At 34.3% G+C, this 24,222-nt stretch overlaps 1 protein-coding gene, 1 long non-coding RNA gene and 1 pseudogene across 2 annotated transcripts; 2 read left to right on the top strand and 1 right to left on the bottom strand.

The window, feature by feature from the left end:
- Positions 1-1,299: 1,299 nt before the first annotated feature.
- On the bottom strand, positions 1,300-20,342 carry LOC120209890. Its single transcript, XR_005524449.1, has 3 exons — positions 20,197-20,342; positions 16,845-16,852; positions 1,300-1,309 (listed from the first exon to the last, which is right to left on the bottom strand). It is a non-coding gene; the product is annotated as an uncharacterized LOC120209890 (long non-coding RNA).
- LOC120209889 lies at positions 8,265-9,621 on the top strand. Its single transcript, XM_039208773.1, has 3 exons — positions 8,265-8,577; positions 9,065-9,134; positions 9,232-9,621. Exons 1-3 carry the CDS (start codon positions 8,428-8,430, stop codon positions 9,582-9,584), a joined length of 573 nt encoding a protein of 190 aa, XP_039064704.1. The 5' UTR covers positions 8,265-8,427; the 3' UTR covers positions 9,585-9,621.
- Positions 10,283-23,743, top strand: LOC120209887 (annotated as a pseudogene).
- The last annotated feature ends 479 nt before the right edge of the window (positions 23,744-24,222 follow it).

The raw sequence follows: 24,222 nt of genomic DNA, 5'->3' as shown, positions 1-24,222 counted from the left end.
AGCCCATGTCTCCCACATGTTGTTGTCACCCACCAAGCAAGACCATACTCGTACCATAGTTTTCCACCATCGAGCTACCCATGTGAAGCACTACAACGCCCACGTGAAGCACTATAACGCCCACGTGAAAACATGGATCTGCTGCCCATGCCTTTCCAATATCCTTAGCAAGACTAGCTCCACAGAATACCCATACTCTGGCACCACAAGACGTGAAGGGGAACCCATCTTTTACTATTTTATATTCCTGTAAATGGGATATAAATGAGGGGGAACCGATCAGCAATAGTGAGAGCATCAACAGGGTGTAAAAGAGTTTTTTTTCTCTCATATTCGAAACAATGTAATAGAGGGTTTCTCCTTCGGATTTACTAAGAAAGCAATACAAAGCACGAAAAAAGATTCCAGTTTTCAATTCTTTACATTTCCAATAACTCATTTCTGATATTTCGAAGCAAATACAAAACTAAAATAAAAGAAAAGGTCATTCGAATTTACCTAAGCCATTGGAGTCTCTTCATCGAGGATCATCACCGGAGTTGAGCGTCGAGGATAGGAGAAGCCGAAGGGTGAGTTTATTTAGGCCTTTATATATTTGCATGTGGGTTTTGATGTGGGGTTGGGTTTAGAGCCGTTTGGTTCGTATTTATTCGATGTTTAGGGGACGATTTAATGAGTTTTAACCTCGGGTTTGTGGTCTAGAGGGAAAACTGAGGCGTGAAGGTTAGTTTAGGTTTGGTTTTGGATTCTCTAGCCACCGTTAAACGGTGGCGATGACAGCTTTCCACGGTGGTTTTTTGCTTTGGAGAGGGGCGTCGTTCGTGGAGAAGAAGAAGGAGAGAGAGGCTGAAGAAGTTTGGTTTGAGTGTTAGGCTTAGGTTATAACTAGGGTTTTGTTTTTAGCCTAAGAGATTTTAAACTGAAGCCTTAAATGAAGACGTTTTGGGTGCATGAAACTGCTCTTTTTAAAGTTTCGATTTCCATCATCAAACTCTACACGCTTTACAATTTAGTCCTAGAACCGAGTCTTGTATATTTTTAATCTGGTCTCTTTATTTTTTGCACATTTAAATTTATGTCATTTACTTTTCGTTATTTAATTTCAGTCCTTACCTTTTATGTGTTTTAAGTTTATGATCTTGTATATTTACCCTTCATTTTTTCAGTACTTTAATTGTAGTCATTTTTACATATTTTAATTACCTTTAAAAATTTTCATTCTTTATTCTTTTAATTTAATCCTTGATAGATCATTTTTCAGATTTAGTCTATAACCTTTTAATTATTTGAATCTTAAAATTAATTTAGGCTAATAATAGAGCCTCCGTTTTAGCTTAGATTTCAACTAGTCTTTTAATTTAGGGGGTAATTCGAGTCGGCCCTCACGTAAACGCCCGAGGGACCTTCTCGATTATTCGATTCAATAATTAATTAAAATTAAATAGGATTAATATTAGAGCCTACGTTTTAAGCTTGATCCCCTAGGTTCTTTAATTTTCATAATTTAACACTTTAAGCTAGAAAAAGCCTTAATTTCTTTTTAGTATAATTAGGAATAAATAAAATTTTGCTTGATTGCATTGTTTTTAAAACGTAAGACACTGTTCACTTATTAAGGAGTTAATAATATATCCTCCGCGATCGTGCACAGGGGGTGACTACTGGTAATTCCCTAAGTAAGTCGACATCCTTTTCAAAACCACATCATGTTTTCTAAAAACGAGGCAATGTTCGATTATTAGACACAATAGTTGATCTCCCGCATTTACTCTCGGGGGCGAATGCTATCGGTTTCAATAAACGAATATCTTTTTCAACTTTGCATCCATAATGATTTTCAAATTAAATAAAGATTAAACTCAAAATTTACAATTTTAAATATAGGGTAATCAACTAGGTACCAATTTTTGGGCGCTTGTGGGGTGCTAATCCTTCCCCAAGCGTAACTGACTTCCGAACCTAATTTTTGGATTTTTGTAGACCCCAAAACTCGATATTTTATTAAAATAAAATATTTTATTAAAATCACTCAGTTTTTACGGTGTTCCAATCTCACCTTAAATGATTGGTGGCGACTCCTCACATTTCGAAAATATTTTCAAAGAAAAAACCCCCGAGTCAGTATCGGTCTTCTCCCGCCCGGGCGAAAAATAGTGTCGACAACTGTTTCCACTTTATTTTCCGATCTAACACCCTTTGCAGGAAGGCGCGGCCCATGCACCGCGCCTTACTCCACGTGGCAGAAGGCGCAGCCCATGCGTCGCGCCTTACAAAAGGTGTAAAAAAAGGGTGCTAATTTTGCAACTATTTTTAAAATGGTATCTAATATGTAATTAATTTATGTTAGTGTGTTATTTGTGTAAAAACGCCTACTTTATTTATTTATTTTTTGTGTCATATTATTTTTTTAACAAAATTAATTATTTAAAATATAAAAATATTAAAATAAACTTTTAATTACAATTGATGGATTAAATGAATTATTATTCACTTTTTTTAAAAATCAATAAAAATGCAATAAAAAGAATTGAAAGTGAATAAAATTCAATAAAAAAATAATGTAAACCTACAAATATTAAAATTCAATAAAAAAAGAATGTAAAGCTAAAGAATATCACCTCTTTATTTAAAATATTATTTCTAATATTAATTTTAAAAAACATAAAATAAATATTAAATTATAATTTTATTAAAAATGAATAAATATTATTAATTGTTGTTAAAAAATAATAATTAATGAATAATAATTTATTTGATCACTCAATTGTAATTAAAAGTTTATTTTAATATTTTTTATATTTTTAAACAATTAATTTTAAAAGTCAATAAATTTTTCAAAAATATATGAAATTTATAATTTTTAAAATTATAAAATATTTATCATCATCATCATTTTGTGAAATAAATACTAGTTATAAAAATTTTACAAAATTATTAATATTTTAAAATACTTACCCTCAAAGTTTTCATATACTAGATTATACGTATTGTGTAATTTCATGCAAAAATCAAAATAATTTTATTAAAAATGAACAAACATTATTAACTATTGTTAAAAAATAATAATTAATGAATAATACTTTATTTGATCCCTCAAATGTAATTAAAAGTTAATTTTAATATTTTTTATATTTTTAAACACTTTTATAAAATTATTCATATTTTAAAATACTTACTCTCAAAGTTTTTCTATATTAGATTATATGTATTGTGTAATTTCATGCAAAAATCAAAATTTGTCGAGTTATAAAATAATTTGCAAAAGAAAATTTAAAGATTTTAACGTAGAAATTTTTTTCACAAAAAATAAAAAAATAAAGTTGACAATTTTACATAAATATCATCTTAATGGAAATTAATTACATATTAGGTACTATATTAAAAATATTTACAAAAATAACACCCATATTTTTTACATCTTTTGCAAGGCGTGTTTCAGGGGGGGCGCCTTATCTCACATGACGTCACATCACCTACAAATTGTTATGAAACGGAAGCCAAAGGCACAGTGAACAGAGAGTTAGTTGACGATTTAGTTTGGTTGCTTGATTGCTTATTTCTTTTAATATTTTAATGTTTTTGTACATTTAGGTGGTGTTTGTTTTTGTAGAGGTAAAATGTATGCAGTCTGCGGACCACATTTGCAGGCATCTGCAGTAGAAGAGGTGAACCAAAAGTCTACAGTCTGCAAGAAAAAGACTGCTTATTTTTTAACGTCTACATACTGCTAAAATAAACTGAAATATAAATAAACTGATTTTTTAAAGATAAAATAACTTCAGTGACCGAAAATATATTATAATATACGATTTTAACTAACTTTTTTTGGATTTACGAAAATGACCAACAAATTCGCAACGCGAACTCCAATTTCGCAACACATGTTCCAAAATCGCAACGCGAATAGGTAAATCGCAAAGCGGATATGTAAATCGAAACGATAATATATAAATCGCAACGCTAATTACCGATATAGGTCAACAGTGTTATTGTAACGTGATTTTCTAAATTCGCAACGCGATTTTCCAAATTCGCAACGCTAATTACCGATATAGGTTAATAGTACTATCGCAACACGATTTACAAATTCGCAACACTAATTACCGATATAGGTAAACAGTGTTATCGCAACCCGATTTTCCAAATTCGCAACGCGAATAGTGTTATCGCAACGCGATTTTCAAATTCGCAAGCTAATTACCAACATAGGTAAACATTGTTATCGCAACGCGATATTCCAAATTCGCAACGCGAATAGTGTTATCGCAACACGATTTTCCAAATTCGCAAAGAGATTTTCAAATTCGCAACGCTAATTACCGATATAGGTAAACAGTACAACCGCAAAGCGATTTTCAAATTCGCATCATGAATTATCGATGTAGGTAAACAGTACTATCGCAACGCAATTTTGGAAACTGTGTTGTGATTTACAAATTCGCGTTGCGATTTTGGAAACTGTGTTGCGATTTACATATTCGCGTTGCATATTTGGAAACTGTGTTGCGAAATTGGAATTCGCGTTGCGAATTTGTTGGTCATTTTCACAAATCCAAAAAAAGTTAGTTAAAATCGTATATTATAAGGTATTTTCGGTCACTGAAGTTATTTTCTCTTTTTTAAACTATACTCAAATAACCATTTTTGCTATTAATTTTTTAAAAATTATAAAATGTCATTAAATTTAATGAATTATTACAAAATAGTCACTATAATGTTGTAATAAATTATAAAAGTTCGATAATATAATAATTATTTTATAGTATTTAGATAAATTTATTAATAATTTTATAATATTTTAATAAATTTAATAAGTATTTTATAATTTTTTAAACTTTATTGACGAAAATGATCATTTGTATATAACTCAACGATATCTAATATACTTTATTTGAAAAAAATATTAAATAAATATTATAAGAATTTTATTATTATAAATTATTACATCTACGGACTATTAGATTTTGGTTTTAATATTATATATCATTTTAAAAATTATTATTAAATCAATCGATAATGAAATCAATTTGATTTTAATTCAATTTGTTTGTTTCGGTTTAAGTAATTGTTAAAAAAAATTATATTTTAATTATCAATTATTATCGATTCACAAATATATCAATACTCGATTTTATAATATCATTTAAATCATCTTAATTTATTCGAGTGGTACAATCCGATTCTAGTAACATCAAAAAATATATATAATATATACTCCATATAATATACATCAATTATTATTTTTCTATTTAGAAAACATATATTATTTGTTTTTTATTTATTTATTCTATATAAAGGGACTTTCGTACTTTACCAGAATTAAATGATAAGAATCAGATTTTTCAATAGTGTGAATAATTTTTTATTAAAACATTTATTTTATCTTTTAATGCTAATAATTGTATGTCCCCGTGATTTTCTAAGTTTTTATATATAAAAAAATTTACTAAGTTTAATTGTATAATATTTTTTACTAAGTTTAATATATTTTTTCAAATAAAGTATATTAGATATCGTTGAGTTATATACAAATAATCATTTTCGTCAATAAAGTTTAAAAAATTTAAATTACTTATTAAATTTATTAAAAGATTATAAAATTATTAATAAATTTATCTAAATACTATAAAATAATTATTATATTATCAAACTTTTATAATTTATTACAACATTATAGCGACTATTTTGTAATAATTTATTAAATTTAATGACATTTTATAATTTTTAAAATATTAATAGCAAAAATGGTTCTTTGAAGAGGTTAGAAGAACTTTGAAGACATAAGTTCACGTCTGCGTCAAGAAGAGAACGTACAGACGTTAGAAGAGCTTCTGTCTTCTAAAAAATAAACGATCTGAAAAACTCAATGTCTACGCGTGGTCTGCGCAGCGCAGACATAAGAGCTTTGAAGACCTTAAAAAGTGAAAACAAACACTACCTTAATAGTAGGAAATGATGGTCGGATCAGACACGCAAAGATTCATGCAGGTCGTTTGCCTGTTTTAGTGTTTTTTGGTCCCCTCTCTAGCTCGTCGGAATCAGAATCTTAACTTTAATTGTGTGTAATGGGCTCATTTTTCTTTTGAAACAATTACTTCTGATTTATTATTAAATTTTTTTATTTTATCAATTATGATATTGAATTTTAATTTTATATTCAATTATATTACTATATTGTTAAGTTAAAAATAAAACAATGACATAATTAATGGTTACTCTCCAGATACACTCAATTATCATTGGAAGTTTCCTCCTCATTTTCCTCGAAAGTCACTCTCTTTCGGTGGCGCGTGCATGGGGCTCCATTTTTTATGATGAAAGTTTTTTTTTTTTGCTATCGATTTGCGTCAATTACTTGCGTAATTCCATATTAAGCAACAATAGAACAATAGTTACATTACTCTCACCTTGATTTTTTTTTCATGTGTTTGTTCCAAACCCATTCATATTGCAAATTTAGTGGGTAATTTTTGTATCAGTCTTTATAACATTTATAGATCATAGATGCAATTTAATTTTATTAATTTCAATTTTTATATTTTAATTTTAGTTCAATTTTAGTTCAAACAATGTATATAGGATGTAACTAAATTACAGTTATCATTATTGATCAGATTGAAGAATATAAATTAAATATATAATTTACATATAGTACATGAACTAATAACATTATTTGATTCAATAAATCAAGATAAAACAATTTTTGGTCACCAATTTTTAATTTAAAATTTTCTATTAAAAAATAAAATTGATGGTTATAACTTGAGTCACTATTAATCTTTTTAAATAGAAAGTAATGAAACTAAAATATAATAATTGAATTTATAATTTACACATAATATTAAAACAAATACAAAATTTAACCGATTTAACAAATTAACAGAAAATAAAATTACTCTCCAGAATTCTAACCCCTATAAAACGCAAATGATTATCTGCGTTGGGTAATTCATGTCTTCCTAAAAAATAAAATTTTAAATATATACTTAATTATTTGTCGTTTATCTGTCTTGGACATGTACTTCAACATATATTTATTTATATATACAACTTTTTTTATACAAAAAATTGAGTGTATTCATTTATATTTATTTTCAAATTCAAATAACCCATCATTTCGTATGCAGGGGTGTTCATAATTCGGTTAAAATCGAAATAACATATCAAATTAAGATTTTGGTCGGTTGATTTTGAGTTTGATCAATTAACAGTTAATGTTTTTTCAGACTCTGGTTATCGGTTAATTCGGTTCAAAATCGATTAATTAATCGAATAATTAAATTAACTGAAATTATTAAATATTTAGTATATTATAAATATTATTTAAATTTAAGGTGTTTAAACTTCGGTTTTAACCGAATAAACATAAAATATTTTATATATATATATATATATATATATCATTTATAAATTTCGGTTAATTCGGTTAATCGGCCAATTAATCAAACCTAGTTCGGATCGATTAATTTTAAAAAAAAAATTCAAATTGATTAACTATTAAAGAAAATATTTTAATTAATGAATTTTGCTATTGTTATGGAAAAAAGAGAAAGAAATTCAATATCTTGATTTATCCCAAAAAAAAAAGTTATGAACACATATGTTAATTTGAAACACAAAACGCATACTAAGTTTTTATGATAATGTAAATGTATACGTATTAAAAATTATTTATTGATTATCCTCAAAATAATAAAGGGAGAGTCGAATCTTTAAACACATTTTTATTCGTAACAAATGATTAATAAATAAGTCTCAAATATATTAATTAATAAATAATGAAGAAAGTTCAAGAAAAAGACCCGCTATATCAGTTACTTATCGTAAGAATATTATATGACAAAAATATTATATAGAATTTAATTTTCAGTTATTTATCGTTGTGCATCTACATGCAGAGCAAAAATCAGGAAACTCGCGTGTTATTTGCACCTACTCACTGAACTCGGCCACCGTCCTAGTCTTTTGAAAGAAAGCCAAACCCCAAAACCGAATGTGAAAACTACAAGACAGCGTAAAATGTAATGGCCGAAGTTTTTCACTTTCCCTCCCCGCTTATTCAACCCAAGGGACTGACTACATTTTAAAGACATTGAAAAAATCGTTATATTTCCTTAATAAAAACAACGGAAATTCATATGCCGAAAAGTCATTTTACAAAACCAATCCCTATTTAAAGTTTTTTTTTAAAGAAGTTTTTAACACCGAAAGGCCCGAGGGCTACCACATTCTTCACGACTCTCTTCTCATCTTTGTTTTTATCATTTTGATTTTCTTCTGAATTTCTATCTGTTATCTTCGTTTTAGTGATGCCATTCAGATCCATGACTTTTTTATTTCCGGTGAATTGACCGGGATTTACGATAACTTTTGGCTAGGGTTGCACAGAACAATTTGAGGTTTTTGGTCGTTGTTCCTTTTTGTCTGATGTTGATGATGGGGGAGGGGAATAGCTATAATGATAGCCCCGGTTACTTGACAACTGGGGATCCCTCGGCCGATTTCGACTTTGATGCTCTAAGCATCGATCTCGATGAAATCAATCGCATCCTTGAAGAGAATTCTGGTTCTTTGCAGGTAGTTGTTTTCTCGTGGTTAATTTCAGTGCCAATTTAGGGTTTCAAACGTCGAGATTCTGGCGGACTTCTACTCTCAAGCATGCAATTGTTTTCACGGAGTTTGTTGTATAAATCACGTAATTCTAGTATCCGCACCTAGCAAATTGACTTACCTCAATATCTTTTGTTATAAGCAACGAGTTCGTGACAACTTAATTTTAGCCATCTTATGAAGCTGATGATTTTTATAGCTAGATTGAGATCGAATGGAATTTATTTTATTTACCATGGAAGTTGTCTTGTGAATTCGTGATCCTGAAGTTTAAAATAGTGGCATTTAAGTTACTGTAATTGCAACTGGATTTGCCGTACTTTCAGTCTTAAACTTATGCTAGATTGAGCTGATTTTCTGGAACGTTTTCTTATATATTTTATATGTATTGCCTTGTTAGTATTGTTTTCTTTTCCATTCCTTAGTATATCAACGTATCTTTTCCAAATCGCAGAGCAAGGCAGAAGACCCATCATTTAGAACTCAAGGGGGCTCAGCCCTTGAATCCAACCAGTTTCAGAGTGGTAAAATTTTTATCCACAAACTTCTTTTACATATATTTACATAATGATTTTTTTCTTAACTTGCTTTCATTGGGGTTTGCTTTTGGAGATCTTGTAGGGTATTCTTCCGAGACTTCAGGTGCTAGGGCAGGGTCTGTTGGTGGTTCATTTGATTATCAACGGAAATTGGAACCTCATTCCCATGATTGTTCTGTGGTCCAGACATCCTCTGCAAGTTTTGAAGACTGGTTTTCAATCGCTCAACTGACAACCTATACAGAGAGGGTTAACATGTCTCTGCCTGAGATGCCTAGCTGTAGTACAGCATCTAGTTTTGTGGAGATAGATAACAACCATGTGCTAGATTGTGGAGATAATTTAAATTTTGATCTTGTGGATAACAGAAATGGTACAGAACCCAAAGATACTGCAGCAGACTTCCACAAAGAAAGTATGTTAGTTATTCCCTAATAAACCTCAACAATGTTGCTCAGTATGCATTTTGAAATTTTTGTATATGATTGCTTGAATGTCATGTGATGTGCTGAAAATATTTAGTGGAAATGCTGATTCAGTATTACTGAATACTGCAGATTCTTCGCTCGGCCCTGCCATTGAGAATATAAACTTAGTATTTGATCAATGTGGTGGTATTCTAACTAATACCTTGGAAACCCCAGAAGCTCCTGAAAATGAGGTACCTATGCCTATGGAGTATTCCACCGTTGACGCTAATACGACTGCACATAAAACCATTTCTAATGAGTCTACCTTCTGTCACGGTTCTGATATTGTTAGTGGTGTTAGTGATATTTCTTCAGTTGTACCTAATTGCATGAATGGAGATGATGGATGTTTTACTGATTCCCCAATGCAATACTTGTATAATTCCCCAAGTTTTATGTTTAAAGAAAGAAAGGAGGGTGAAGCAATTGAGGATCCAACTGAGAGTGCATGTTCTAGTATTAGGATGATTTTTCATGATCAGGGAAGGATGGATAATAGGCCTGTGACACAACTCTCAACAACTGATTTCGTAGATGTAAAGAAACATCAATTTGAAGTCGAAGGGAATGGACATAATTTACCAGCATTTAGAAAGTTGTCATATATTACAAATGATGGGCATTCTGATGACAAAGGATCCTTGCAACCAGTTGATCGCTTTGCTGTTTGCATAGACAATGAACATGAAAAAATTGGTTACACCGGACAACATTTTCTGTCAGTCTGCTGGATGGAGAAAGTCTATTAACCGGGTCGATTCACTTGATGAATACTCTAAGCAGTTCTTTTATGATGTTTCACCTTTTTTATCAAAGCAGCTATTTGTGGTTAATGGCAAGGATGTTCATCATTATCATCAAGATATAAATCTAACTGTTAGTAGTCAAAGTTCCCTTGGAGGTGGATATTCGGAGCAATGTTTTCCCAGCGCTCATCCAATTATTTCATCCATGGTGCATTTTGGTTGTTATGGGGATGAAAAACAGAGCACATTGTTGCCTTCCAGTAGTATCGATCTTTCAAAAGTTAGCCCTGAATCTATTCACAGCAATTCATCATACTGCAGATCTCATGTTGATGATGACCCTGATATATGTATTCTTGAAGACATTAGTCAGCCTGCCCGCTCAAATCAGTCTATTGTGCTTGTAAAGAAGACTCCTAGTTTGCCAAATGCTGCATTTAGTAATCCGCATCATTATTCTGGAACGGGGAGTATCAGGTTCAAGGGAAATGATGAACGGCAAATTTTTCGGGTTGCATTGCAGGTTGTGCTATTTATTTCAGTTTGCATTGTTTCTTACTTTTAGCATTTATAGATTGTAAATATTTTGGTATTATTGCTTATGTATTCATCTCAAATTTCTTTAAAATTTAGAATGATGTTTGATCTTGAGAACCTTTAAGTTTTATATACAGAGAACATATTTAAATTAAAAATTGATCTCATGGAAAAATTTCAGCAACCTGATTCTGTTGAATTAATAGAATTTGGATGAATTCCAGGGGATTTTTTGCATTAGAGTGCACCTATGGTTTAAGTGGCTAGAAAGAAACAATCTTCCACTCCCTTTTAATCCATGTTTATTTTATCATGCATATATATATCTTTAGGGAGTGGTTGAATGAAATTTTGTCCCTCAATGCACTAATCTCTTTGAAAGATCTCTATTTAAAAGTTGATAGTTTATATTTTTTTTGATAAAAGATAGTCCTCATTAAAACCCCCCTTCATATCCTTCATGTTATATTAGTAACATGAAGGACATAGGAAGGAGGAAAAGAGCACCTCTGAATGTTATTACTCTTAATCATAACATACAACCAATACCTAGTCATAGACTGCTTGACATAAGACTTAAAATCATAAAGTATACTGCAGCAGTAAAACCAAAACCTAAAAAACTGACTAAGCACACCAACTTAATAACCTCAACACAATACCACTCAATTAACCAATACCAACCTTTGCTAATTCATCCGCTTCCCAATTGGCAGCTCTCATAATATGTCTTGAAATGATGCCCTGTCCTTCCACATTATTAGCTACACCTCTAACCAATGTCTGAAATAAAGGGGTACATAGATCAGGATTTTTAATCCACTTCAGAGTTGTGATGGAGTCTGTTTCCAAAATAACCCCCTTTCTTAGAGAATAACCTACTTCTTCGATGAGAGTCAAACCTCTTTTGATCGCCATTAACTCCACAAGAATAGGAGGTCCACCTCCAATTTTTTCTGAGAATGAACCAAGTAACAAACCCCTATCATCCCTAATCAAACCACCTATACCACCTTTGCCCCATCCCTTAGCCGTTGTCCCATCAACATTAAGTTTAAGGAAACCTTCTGGAGGAGGTACCCACCTAGTAGGAGGAGAAGACACTGTTTTCTGTCTACCATACGAATATGCCAGTTTTCGATCCCCAACTAGGGAATCGAAAGGGACTTTAACATCCTTAAATCTCACCCCAAACCAAGTAGCAGTTCTGTACCTAGCAAGAAAGAACAACATAGCAGAATCCACCTTCTTTTTCTGGAAAATAATCTCGTTTCTACATTTCCAAACCGACCACAGCACCGCCCTTGGGAAGAATTTTGAAATAATTGATCTCGGAACTAAATAATCCCACGAAATTAAAAAGTCAGTCATCTTCTTAGGAACCACAAAAGAAACATTCCATTCTCTAAAAAATATAGACCACAGGAACCAAACCACCTCACAATGCAAAAAAAGATGTGAAATTGACTCCTCACACTTCCCACACATCGGACATAAAGGATGATCAATCCCAGTGACACCTCTCTTCAGCAGCTTCTCCTTAACTGCTACTATTTGATGTGCAACTTGCCAAACAAAAGCTTCTACAAGAGGAGGTGCAACCCTTGCCCAAACATGCCTATCCCAAATACCCTCTTCTCCTTTATTGCTCTGCTGATCATAAAATTTAGTGATGCACGATTTCGCTGAAAAACAACCCTCTCCATTGCCTAGCCAAATCCAACAATCTTCCTCCATTAATGAAAGATTTAAGCTGTTCAACAAGGAAATAAGCTGCAACCATTGCTCAACCTCTCAATCCACGAAATTCCTTCTCATTTGTATATCCCAAACCCAACCGTAGTTGATGTGCATCCTGAATTCTGCCACCTTGCCCCTTTTATTATTCGATAAAGCAAAATGTCTCGGGAACATCTCCTTCAGTGAAACCCTACCCAACCATATATCGTTCCAAAACTCCACTGATTCCCCATTTCCAGCTCTTAAACACATGTTATTTCTTAAACAATCCCCAAAATCATCAGAAGAAAAGAAATTATTTACCACACCTCTCCATATCCAAGAAGCTCTAGCTGAGCAATTGTTCTCAATCATCATAGAGTTCAGATCCAAATTATTCACACTGCACAAGACTTGCTTCCACCATGATCTCTTCTCCGATGCAAATTTCCAAACCCATTTCCCCAATAAAGCCCTATTCAAAAGCATCAAATTTGGAATCCCTAAACCTCCTAATTTCTTCGGCTTACACACCAGCTTCCAATTCAACCAACGAATATTCTTATTTCCTGCCGAGTTTTCCCATAGAAAAGCTGCCATAATCGAGTTTAACTTGTTGAAAACGCTTATTGGAATTCGGAAAATAGATAGGAAATATATGGGGAGAGAGCACAAAACAAATTTCACTGAAACAACTCTTCCAGCCAACAATAGGGATTTAGCCTTCCATCCAGCTAATGCACTGTAGAAATTCTGCACAACAGTAACCCTAGGTACACTGAAGGAAAAGAACCCTTGGAACATCCAATTTCTTTTTCCCAAGCATTAAGAGCCTCCTCCACATTAACTCCAAAAATTCTGCTCTTTGTTAAGTTTAACTTCAACCCCACCAATAATTCAAAAATCAGCAAAACCCTTCTAACATTCAACAAATCACGAATTGTCGCCTTGCTGAAAATAATCAGATCATCCGCAAATTGTAAATGAGATAACTTGAATGAGCGATCATGAGAACCTAGCTCGAAACCCGAAAAAAGCCCCTTGTCCACTGCTTTTGCCAACATCAAATGTAACAATTCCCCTCCCAAATTAAACAACAATGGAGATAACGAACAACCCTGCCTTAATCCTCTTAAGGGCTTAATTTTCTCCGTTGGATTCTCGTTTACTAGAACCGAAATGGAGGCCGTTGGCACACATTTATAAATCCAAGAGCACCATCTAACTCCAAACCCCATTTTGCTCATTAATTTCATCAAAATCTCCCAATCCACCGAATCATAAGCTCTCTTAAAATCCACCTTAAATACAACTCCATTCAATCCTTTCTTCCTCCAAAAGTCAATGCCTTCGTTTGCAATAAAAGAGCAATCCATAATTTGCCTCGGGATAAAAGCAAATTGAGACGGACTTATAACTTCGTTAATGCATAGGCTCAACCTTTTTGCTAAAACCTTTGATAGGATCTTGTAAAATCCCCTAACAAGGCTAATCGGCCTAAAATCCTCTAATCCCTCCGGATTCACCTTTTTTGGAATAAGGGAAATGTAAGAGTGATTAATCTCCTCATCCCATTCCTTCCCCTCGAAAAAATCCTTAAAAACAACAACATTACTTGTTTCAAACTAGGCCAGAGTTTCTTAAAAAACCCTAAATTTAGCCCATCAGGTCCAGGCGCTTTGCTGTTGTCCGAATTGGCAATTACATCCCATATTTCCTCTTCAGAAAATGGCTTTTCAAGAGCCATACTTTGCTCACTCGATAGTTTTAGAAATTCCAAGTCCAGCTCTTCGGCCTCCAGTGTATTTTTTTGCATGAACAGTTCCTTATAGAAATCCACCACTGCTGCTTTTATCCTACTAGGATCTGAGGTGACTTTATTCCCCACTTTTAGGGACTTTATACAATTCCTCCTGCCTCTTCCTCCAGCACATTGATGAAAATACCTTGTATTCTTGTCCCCTTCCAAACTCCACTTCACTCTCGATTTTTGTAACCAGATGGACTCTTCAATTTTATAAAGGTCCCACAATTCTTTTTTGCCTTTACTAGTTGCTTCATAGACACCACAGGAAAGCCTTGCTGCAATTTGATCTCTAACTTCTGAATTTCTTTTTCCAAACTACTAATTTTTTCAGGAATTTCTAAGTAACCCTTATTAGACCAACTCTTCACAACTTTCTCTACCCCTTTTAGCACATTGGAAATTGGAATTTTCCTTTCTACTTTACACAACTCTAATAATTCAGCCTCCATCATTTGACCAAATCCTTCTTCCTCCATGACATAGTTGAACAGCTTGAAAGGTTTAGGACCCCAATTCCAACCCCTATTTTCCAGCAAAATCAAATTATGATCCGAAATAGACCTTGGTTGAAGAGTTTGGGTTACCAATGGAAAGAATGGCAAAAATTCCTGATCCAGAAGAAATCGATCCAATCTCACATAGGTTGGGACATCCCTGTTATTACACCATGTAAATCTTCCTCCAGCCAAAGGTAAATCAACCAAATTAGCACCGCTCACGAAGTGTCTAAAGACATTCATTGAAGCCAAATTAACTTCACCACCAGCCTTCTCCTCCCGTGACAGAATAGAATTAAAATCCCCTCCAAGACACACTAGGCAGTCTGCATTTTCCATAAAAGAAAGCAACTCCCCAAAAAAAGCTCTTTTTCAGAATCCACATTCGGCCCATACACATTTATAAACCAACAAGACCTAGAGACCCCTTCAATAATTCCTCTTACTGCCAAGAATCTGCTGTGAATAACCTCTTCCTTAACAACACATTCATGTTCATTCCACAAGGTAATTAAGCCTCCAATAGAACCTTCAGCTGAAGATACTGTCGAACCAGTCAGAAAATTCCCTCCTATTTTTCTCAATAATGAAGGACTCACTACCTCCAATTTTGATTCTTGGATAAATAATATTTTAGGCTTCTTCCCTTCGACACACCTTTTAACCGCTCTAGCTTTAACCCTCATCCAAGACAAAATTTTCCAATTTGACATCTATATCTAACTATATAACCTTTCATCCCAATACCCCTTAATTACTCCCATTTCTTTCCCTCTCCTTAACCAATGAAACTGATCTTTCCATAAAATTTTGTTTTCCCCCTCTAAATTCGACCCCCAACAGTTTACTAACTTTCCAGCACTCAAGTGCCTCTGCCCCTCCAGCAAACTCCCTTGAATATATATAATCTGAACTTATATCTACGCAGCTCTTGGCTCCCCCCTCGTAGACCTCGAATAAACACTGTTACATGAGCCTCTTCTCACTTTACTTCCAACCTCTCTTTCCATTAATTATTTGCTGAGAAACCGATAACGGCCCACACTGAAAAGTAGCCCTCGACTGCTCCACAATATTTTCTGCTGTGGGAATATGACCCCCACTGTCTATTCTGCCATTCTCTTGATCCAGCCCTGCCAACACTTGTCTTGCCCGGCCATTCTGAAACCCACTTTCCCAGCCCACTATATCATGCCCAACTGGAACATCCCCCATGTGCTCCCCATCTTCTCTCTCTTCATTGTAACTTTTTGAATTTTCCTGCAGCATTCGCACGCTTGCACAAATCAGCCAAAACAGTTTTATTTGAATTTAAGCAAAAATTCAAACCTCTCTCGGTTTCTGTGTTTTTACCTTGTTGGGAGCCTTGAACCCATTCCTCTACCCTATTTTGGGAATCTGACACCTCCTGAGAACCCATGTGATCTTCCTGTTGCACCTGAACATCCCCTTTGCTCCAGTCCAAGGAGCTCTCCTCCCATGGATCCTCTGAAACATCATTTTCAACCATTTCTGATAACTCAGGAAAAAAATCTTCAGCACATTCAACCTTAATTTTAATCAAGAACTTCCTCCCATACGTATTGATGATAATATGTTCAGGAATATCAAATGGATTGGCCACTCTGAGAAGCATCTGTGCCACTCTGCAGTCCACTCTATGGACAGTTTCATCTTGAATCTTCACTAACTTACCCCATATGGATGCCAAACTATTAAAGAAAGGAACCGACCAGCAATTTAATGGAACTCCTAGCATTGAAATCGCACAATAAGGTAGGGGAATACCTTCCTCATCCAAAACAGGTTCCAATCTTTCAAACCAGAATGACAAAGCTTCCCATTTTTCTTCCATCGCCATCCTTCTCTCCTCCACCGTTTGGAAAACTACCAAACAAGCATTCTTTGCAAAGTCCCACTTTACCACCTTTGCATTGATGCCATCATTCCTTAGAGCTTTCTGCAAAAACTCCACTTCAAAAATTTCTTTACAGATACCATTAAGGGATGATTTCAAGCAGGCCCTTTCCTCCATCAGAATAAAGACTTCCATAGGATTTTCCAGCTCCTTTTTTCTATGTCTACCCTCTTGAACACCCACAGGATCTTTGCTCACCCCAACCACCGTATCTTTATAGGTCCTTCCATCATGGAACCTATCCAACATCTCGATCTTCCTTACCCCATCAGCAGAAGAAGGCAATCTTCCAGGCTTAACCCCTCCTTTGTCAACGCTATTTGAGCCCTCAACTCTACCTTCTTTCTGCCTCCTCGCCCCGGAAAGTTTCTCATATTTCGCTACTGTCACAAAAATCCTCTTTCCATCAATCGTGACGTTGTTCATCTTTTCCACTGCATTACACAAATCCTCCTTGCTTGCGAAATGGACAAACGCAAACGTAGTAGCCTTATATTTCGGTCTGTTGTTGATAAATGGAATGAACACCCTACTAACTTTTCCATAATGACTAAAACGAACCCATAAATCACTACAATGCACTCTCCTACTAAGATTATCAACAAACGCAGACCAAGAATCTCCTCCAATGCATTTTGAGAACTCTCTCTCTCTCTCTATCTCTAACTCTCTCCATTCTCTTGATAGTTTATTTTAATGTCTCTTACCACCAAAAAATGTCAATTATAATCCTTATTCTGTGGTTAAATAGGAGTGCCTGTAATGATTTACCCATCTCTTTGATGCAACTCTGAATGTTGAAACTTGAAAACATTTTAATGTTTTGTTCGATATGGTGTGCTTTGATTGAAGGCAAAGTAACACTTTAGAAGAGCACAGGAAAGTTAAGGCTAGGTAAAAGATGATTGTCATGAGGCTTTGAGTGAACCACTTTGGCACTTTCTTATGGAGGATTTTGTCTGAAAAATATTATTTTAAAGAACTTTCCTAGTTTTGGCTTCTTTTATTAAACTCTCTTTGCTTCCCAATCATTCAAATAGCCCTATGGCATTGCTGTTGTCTGGAAGAGCTTTGACTTGGAAAAACACTGCTGCATAACTTGTTCTGTTGCAACAGAAAGGTTTCAACAAAATAATTAAGAGTTTAGACTCGTGCAAAATACTATTTAGGTTAATTTGGTTGCGTAATAATGGGTTTTAGAATATACTATTTCCAGTTGAAAGTGTTTCGCACGATGCATGTATAGGCTCCTTTGATATTGCCTTGGTTATGAGTGCAATTGGTGCTACATTGCTGCTGGAATAAATCTTATATGCTATATTATGATTATTTATTGACGTGATTATTGTGACTGGTGTATGCTTTGCAGGGTCTTTCTCAGCCAAAGTCTGAAGCTAGTCCACCAGATGGCGTTTTGACAATACCTCTTCTACGGCATCAGGTTTGAAAATTTTCATGTTGTACTCTTTCTGTTTTATTTCAGTTTGTGAATGTTGAGGTTTTATGAAGTTTTTTTTTGTGAGACTGGGAAATGATATTTTAATTAAGGTGGAACTGGCTATACATGGTGATTGCTTTGAATGGTGCAATGTAATATTTTGAGTCTTTGGCTCTTTCTAAAGAGAAGTTGGATATTTCCTTTCTAACTGTGGATGCAGTCAAGATCAAAACTTGTACAAAGAGATTATGTTATTCTTTTGTAGTTCATTTAAGTTACTATGACATTTATTGAGATGTAACCGATGATTTTGATGTTGAAAATTGCTTTGTCCATTTACCTTTCTCATTTATCTACGTTTTCATATTGAATACCAAGGTTCTATTGCGTGTTCATTTCTGAGCAGGAATGTTTCTTTCCAATTCCTTTCTAATATTAATCCATGGCCAGAGAATCGCTTTGTCATGGATGACCCAGAAAGAGAAAGCTGACTCGTGCTGTATGGGAGGAATTCTTGCAGATGATCAGGTCAGTTGCCACATTCTGAGATTGTCTTATATTAATTACACCATTAATGAATTATGTTTATGTGTATATACTGCAGGGATTAGGAAAAACTGTATCAACAATTGCACTTATTCTTAATGAAAGGCCTCCATCTTCTAGAGCATCTTCTCAAGATATAACGAAGGTTGAGATGGAAACGTTAAATCTGGATGATGATTATGATAGTGATGTTGTGGGTAATGATGAAGGGATGAAGCAAGAATCTGAAAGCAGTCAAGTCATGTGAAATGGTGCTTCGAAGAAAAGATCTTTTCCATCAGGGCAAGCAAAGGGAAGGCCAGCTGCTGGAACTCTCATTGTATGTCCCACTAGTGTATTGCGGCAATGGGCAGAGGAGTTGCATAATAAGGTGTCGAGCAAAGCTAATCTCTCCGTTCTAGTATACCATGGAAGCAACAGAACAAAGGATCCTTTTGAGTTAGCAACGTATGATGTTGTCCTCACTACATATTCTATTGTTAGCATGGAGGTCCCAAAGCAGCCTCCTGTTCATGGAGAAGATGATGAGAAAGGGAAGTGGGAAAGTGATCATGCATCATCATCTATGGATTGTCCACCAAGCAGGAAAAGAAAATGCCCATCTAGTGTTAATAAAAAAGGAGTGAAGCATAAGAAGGGAGTGGATGAATTGCTTCTTGATTCTGTTTCTCGACCTCTTGCAAAAGTTGGATGGTTTAGAATTGTCCTGGATGAGGCCCAAAGCATAAAAAACCATCGAACTCAAGTTGCTAGGGCCTGCTGGGGCCTACGTGCTAAACGTAGATGGTGCTTGTCTGGTACTCCAATTCAAAATGCCATTGATGATCTTTATAGCTACTTCAGATTTCTGAGATATGAACCTTATGCTGTTTACAAGTCATTCTGTTCTTCCATAAAGATCCCAATTTCTAAAAGTCCAGCAAAAGGGTATACAAAATTGCAAGCTATCTTACAGACAATAATGTTACGTCGCACCAAAGGTACTATACATGTAATTTTTAATTAGGTTTAGTTGGCCTTGCAGTGAAATGTGGTTCTTCTGTAATCTTCCCAGTCCTATTTATATATTTACTGGATGTAGAATTTCCTCCAGGATGTAATTTGCTTACAACTAAGTGCGATCTCTTATGATCACCTCTCTTTTTTTCTTGTGCAGGTACTCTTCTTGATGGGAAACCGATTATTAACTTGCCACCTAAAGTGGTAGAATTGAAAAAGGTGGAATTCACAAAGGAGGAACGTGATTTATACTCCAGACTGGAGAGTGATTCACGTGCTCAGTTTAAAGTATGGTTTTAACATAACTCAATATAGATTCACACAGATTTTTTACATTTCTTGTAGCTTTACAGTATACACCTAATGGTACTAAACCAGTAATAGTTTATGCGTTCATATTATTTTTCTACGGTACATCTATTTTTCTCTGCTAATTTTGAATTATTTTTCAGGAGTATGCAGCTGCAGGAACTGTCAAACAAAATTATGTGAATATCTTGTTGATGCTTTTGCGCCTTCACCAAGCCTGTGATCATCCTCTTCTGGTCATGGATTTTGACTCAAACTCTTCACGGAAATTGTCAATCGAGACTGCAAAGAAGTTTCCTCAAGAGAAGCTGACATTTCTTCTGAGTTGTTTATCTTCTTTGTCATTGTCTGGCATCTGCAATGTATGTGGTTGTTTCGGCTCTTTTTTTGTTGGTTTCCATACACTTCTAAAATGGATTCTCTTTATACTGCTTCTGATGATTTACACTTGCCTATGTAGGCTTCTGTCTTCATATGCTTTTTAATGGATTTGAATGATCAAATAATGACTAATGAATGTGCTTAGATAAAACACCTGTTTGTGCATGTTTAGATGCTTTAGCTTAGGGTATGTAAAAGGATCATATTGTTCTGTTAGGAAGGGATGTTTTGGCCCAGTAGAGCTCATTAATGAGGAAAATTTCTTGGATGACCCCAGAATGTGGAAATAAATTTTATGCTAGCCATGTGCATCTTTATTCATCTGAGAAAGGGTTCTAATCTATGTTTTCTTGGTCTTCCTTTTCAAGCCTTTCTTAGTTGTTATTTTTGCTGATAGTGTAATTGTGTATATAATAGTTATGGTTAGTACTAAACGACTTTGACAATTTTCCCCCATTAGATTCATTTCCCTTGATCTCTATATGATCATGAATATTCCTGAGAACTTTGCTTGCTCTTTTATAACGCAATTGCAGCCTTATCTGTTTATGTTTGTAACAGCTATGATGAGTTGCCTCATTTGGAAAAATTATTCTTTTATTCCTTTAATTATCCTTGACATTTTTAAGTCTCAATTTTCGGTTTTGGTATTCGTGCTTTTATGTTCTCTAGGATCCATCAGAAGATGCTGTTGTTGCTGTATGTGGTCATGTTTTCTGCAACCAATGTATCTCTGAACATCTTACTGGTGATGACTACCAGTGTCCCACCAGAAATTGCAAAGTTCGACTCAGTGCATCTTCTGTATTTTCGAATGCCACTTTAAACAGTTCTCTCTCTGAGCAGCCTGGTCAGGATAGTTCCCTTGATTTTTCTGGTTCTAAAATTGTTGAGGTATTTGGGCCTTGTTCCGAGGATAGTTTGTATGGTTCTTCCAAAATTAAGGCTGCCCTTGATGTCCTGAAGTCGGTAGCTAAGCCTCAAGATGATGGACTAAAGGCTAGTGGCTGTCCAGAAGATTCATCCAGTCTGCCTTCTGGGGATTCACCAAGTGGTTTTCCTGATGAAACAAGTCTGGTTACAGGTGAAAGTTTAAATGATTCCTCTAAGGTATGTGGAGAGAAAGCCATTGTGTTTTCTCAATGGACAAGGATGTTGGATTTATTTGAAGCCTGCCTTAAAAGTTCTTCCATCCAATATAGAAGACTTGATGGAACTATGTCAGTTGCTGCAAGAGACAAAGCAGTGAAAGATTTTAACACCCTACCGGAGGTTTCCATACCATCTATTCTTTGACCTCTATTATTTTGTATGCTATCAGGAGGTAGTTTGAGATTTAGGGTGTTTATGATTCAACTTATCGACTTGTGAAATTAATTCCTTTGCCTGTAGGTATCTGTTATGATTATGTCCTTGAAAGCTGCTAACCTTGGGCTGAACATGGTTGCAGCTTGCCATGTTCTTCTGCTGGATCTTTGGTGGAACCCTACAACTGAGGACCTGGCAATTGATAGAGCACATCGAATTGGACAGACTCGCCCTGTAACTGTCTTACGATTGACTGTGAAAGATACAGTTGAAGATCGTATTTTAGCTCTTCAGGTGAGCTTTCCTCCCATCTATATTTGTCTTTCATGGTTAATATCATAACTAATATCGATGTGAAGATCATATGTGCCGATTTCTATGGCGGGTAGCTGCCCTGAGCAACTTGGATACATTTTATATTGTAACTGGTCTGACGAATTGGCAATCAGTGTTGTAATTGATAATTCAAAACTAATTTGAATCTGTTTTAAACTTGTCTCATAAGCTCAGGCCTATGAGCAGGTTCTCTCTTCAAAGCCCTAGCCTGAATATGGTCCAGCCTGTTGAATATTAATTTGTCAGGAATTTTAATTTGTGCTTGTTAATATATGCCCCTGGATAAAGCAAACAAATGTTTGGTTCTCTTTAGGGCTGTTCATGGACGGTTAACCGTACCGTTTAGCCTAAACGGTCGGTTAACCGTTATAACAGTTATGAGATTTTTTTTAATCGTAATCTAACCATTAAGAAACTGTTAACCGCTAATGGTTAACAGTTATAACGGTTCGGTTATAGATTAAAGTAGGTTAACCTATTACAATTATTTGTCAATTTTTTTTCATAATGTATACTAAAATAAAATGTAGCACTTAACACATACTTACACTGGTGTAAGTGAATAAAATAAAGAAGTGTAGCACTTAACACATACTTACACTGCTTACACTGGTGTAAGTTAATAAAATAAAGAAGTGTAGCACTTAACACATACTTACATTGGTGTAAGTGAATAAAGCAAAAAAGTGTAACACTTAATACATACTTGCACTGAATCTCTCAATATCTTAGTACCTAACAATAAACATATAAATATATATATAAATTATAAATAATAAATAATAAAAACTTATATTAAGTTATTTATGTGAAAATTTAATAAATTAGAATTAGAATTATTAATTTAATTTATTAACGGTTAGCCGTTTATCAAAATTCGTAATAGTAACCTTAACCGTTAACCATCTTTTTTAGCGGTTCGGTTAACTAAAACCGTTTAGTATTAACGGTTCAGTTAATTAATCTATTAAATATAACGGTTATACCGGTTAACGGTTTTAGGTTTTTTTTAACAGCCCTAGTTCTCTTTATATTTGTAATTAATGTTTCTTTGTAAATGAACAGCTTAAGAAGAGAGAGATGGTTGCATCAGCATTTGGGGAAGATGAAACTGGTGTTCGTCAGACTCGCCTCACAGTAGAAGACTTGGAATACTTGTTCATGGCATGATAATTTACCTTTAAAACAACAGTGATAATTTGCATTACTAAATAGGACTGGATGATCCCAGCTTCTTCTTCGTTTTGAACCATTTTCTGACCCATCTTCTCAGCCTACCATACGGCATTTCAATAACCCAAATACCATTTTACAGCTTCTTTTGGACCTGACCTGGAAGAGTTAAAGCTCTTCTGACACTCTGAATAGTCCTAAAAGAATCCTCACGATATGGTCTTAATCAAGAAAGTAGAGTTCATTTTTTCCCCGTTTGCGATTCAAAGTTTTACCCTTTCATAGCTGCAGTTGAGAGTTTCTTTTTAGGGTGATTCTTTTAGTCATAGTTGTAAACAACAGGCAAAACTTTTTCTTTTCTTTTACAAAATAGAAAGTTTGTAGCTTCATTGGATATTTTGACCGTAATACTATTTCCGTTGTTTATATTCATCAACTTTTGTGGCACCTATCTGGGCGGATGTATAGATTGCTATTCCTATTTCTTGATATTGATTTTCATCCAAAATTGGCATATGCAGTTGCCCTCAACTGTACTCCATCTCGGATTTCCTCTGTATTTCAAAGTTTCTTGTTTACTACAATAATATTTTCTTCTGCATGGTCTGCTGTTACACTTGGCAAAGTGAGCAAGAAAGTGACGAATTGAGGCAGTTGTTGCCTAGGTCATAAACTTGTTTCGTATAATAATCCAAAACAGCTCCTTGAATTCACTTCCATTTGGATCAGCAAAATGAAGCAAGGAAGAACCCCAAGTGGTTCTCCATAAAGATAGCCCATCAAAGTTGGGATCTCATTGCAAACAAAATCAACATTCGGGACATAACATTTCAGGCCATGAAATCTACCCTAGGCAAAATTGGCCCATTACAGCACCTAACTCCTAAAA

Source organism: Hibiscus syriacus, unplaced genomic scaffold (assembly GCF_006381635.1).
Source record: "Hibiscus syriacus cultivar Baekdansim isolate YM2019G1 unplaced genomic scaffold, ASM638163v2 tig00020682_pilon, whole genome shotgun sequence".
In the NCBI taxonomy this organism is placed as follows: Eukaryota; Viridiplantae; Streptophyta; class Magnoliopsida; order Malvales; family Malvaceae; genus Hibiscus; species Hibiscus syriacus.
The sequence above is the reverse complement of the archived record's forward strand: the minus strand, read 5'-3'. Positions and strand labels throughout refer to the sequence as shown.

Coding starts and splice junctions, on each gene's coding strand:
- LOC120209889 (XM_039208773.1), top strand. CDS start 8,428: ATGTTGATGATGGGGGAGGGGAATAGCTATAATGATAGCCCCGGTTAC. Junction 8,578..9,064: donor AGAATTCTGGTTCTTTGCAG/GTAGTTGTTTTC, acceptor TCCAAATCGCAG/AGCAAGGCAGAAGACCCATC. Junction 9,135..9,231: donor ATCCAACCAGTTTCAGAGTG/GTAAAATTTTTA, acceptor GAGATCTTGTAG/GGTATTCTTCCGAGACTTCA.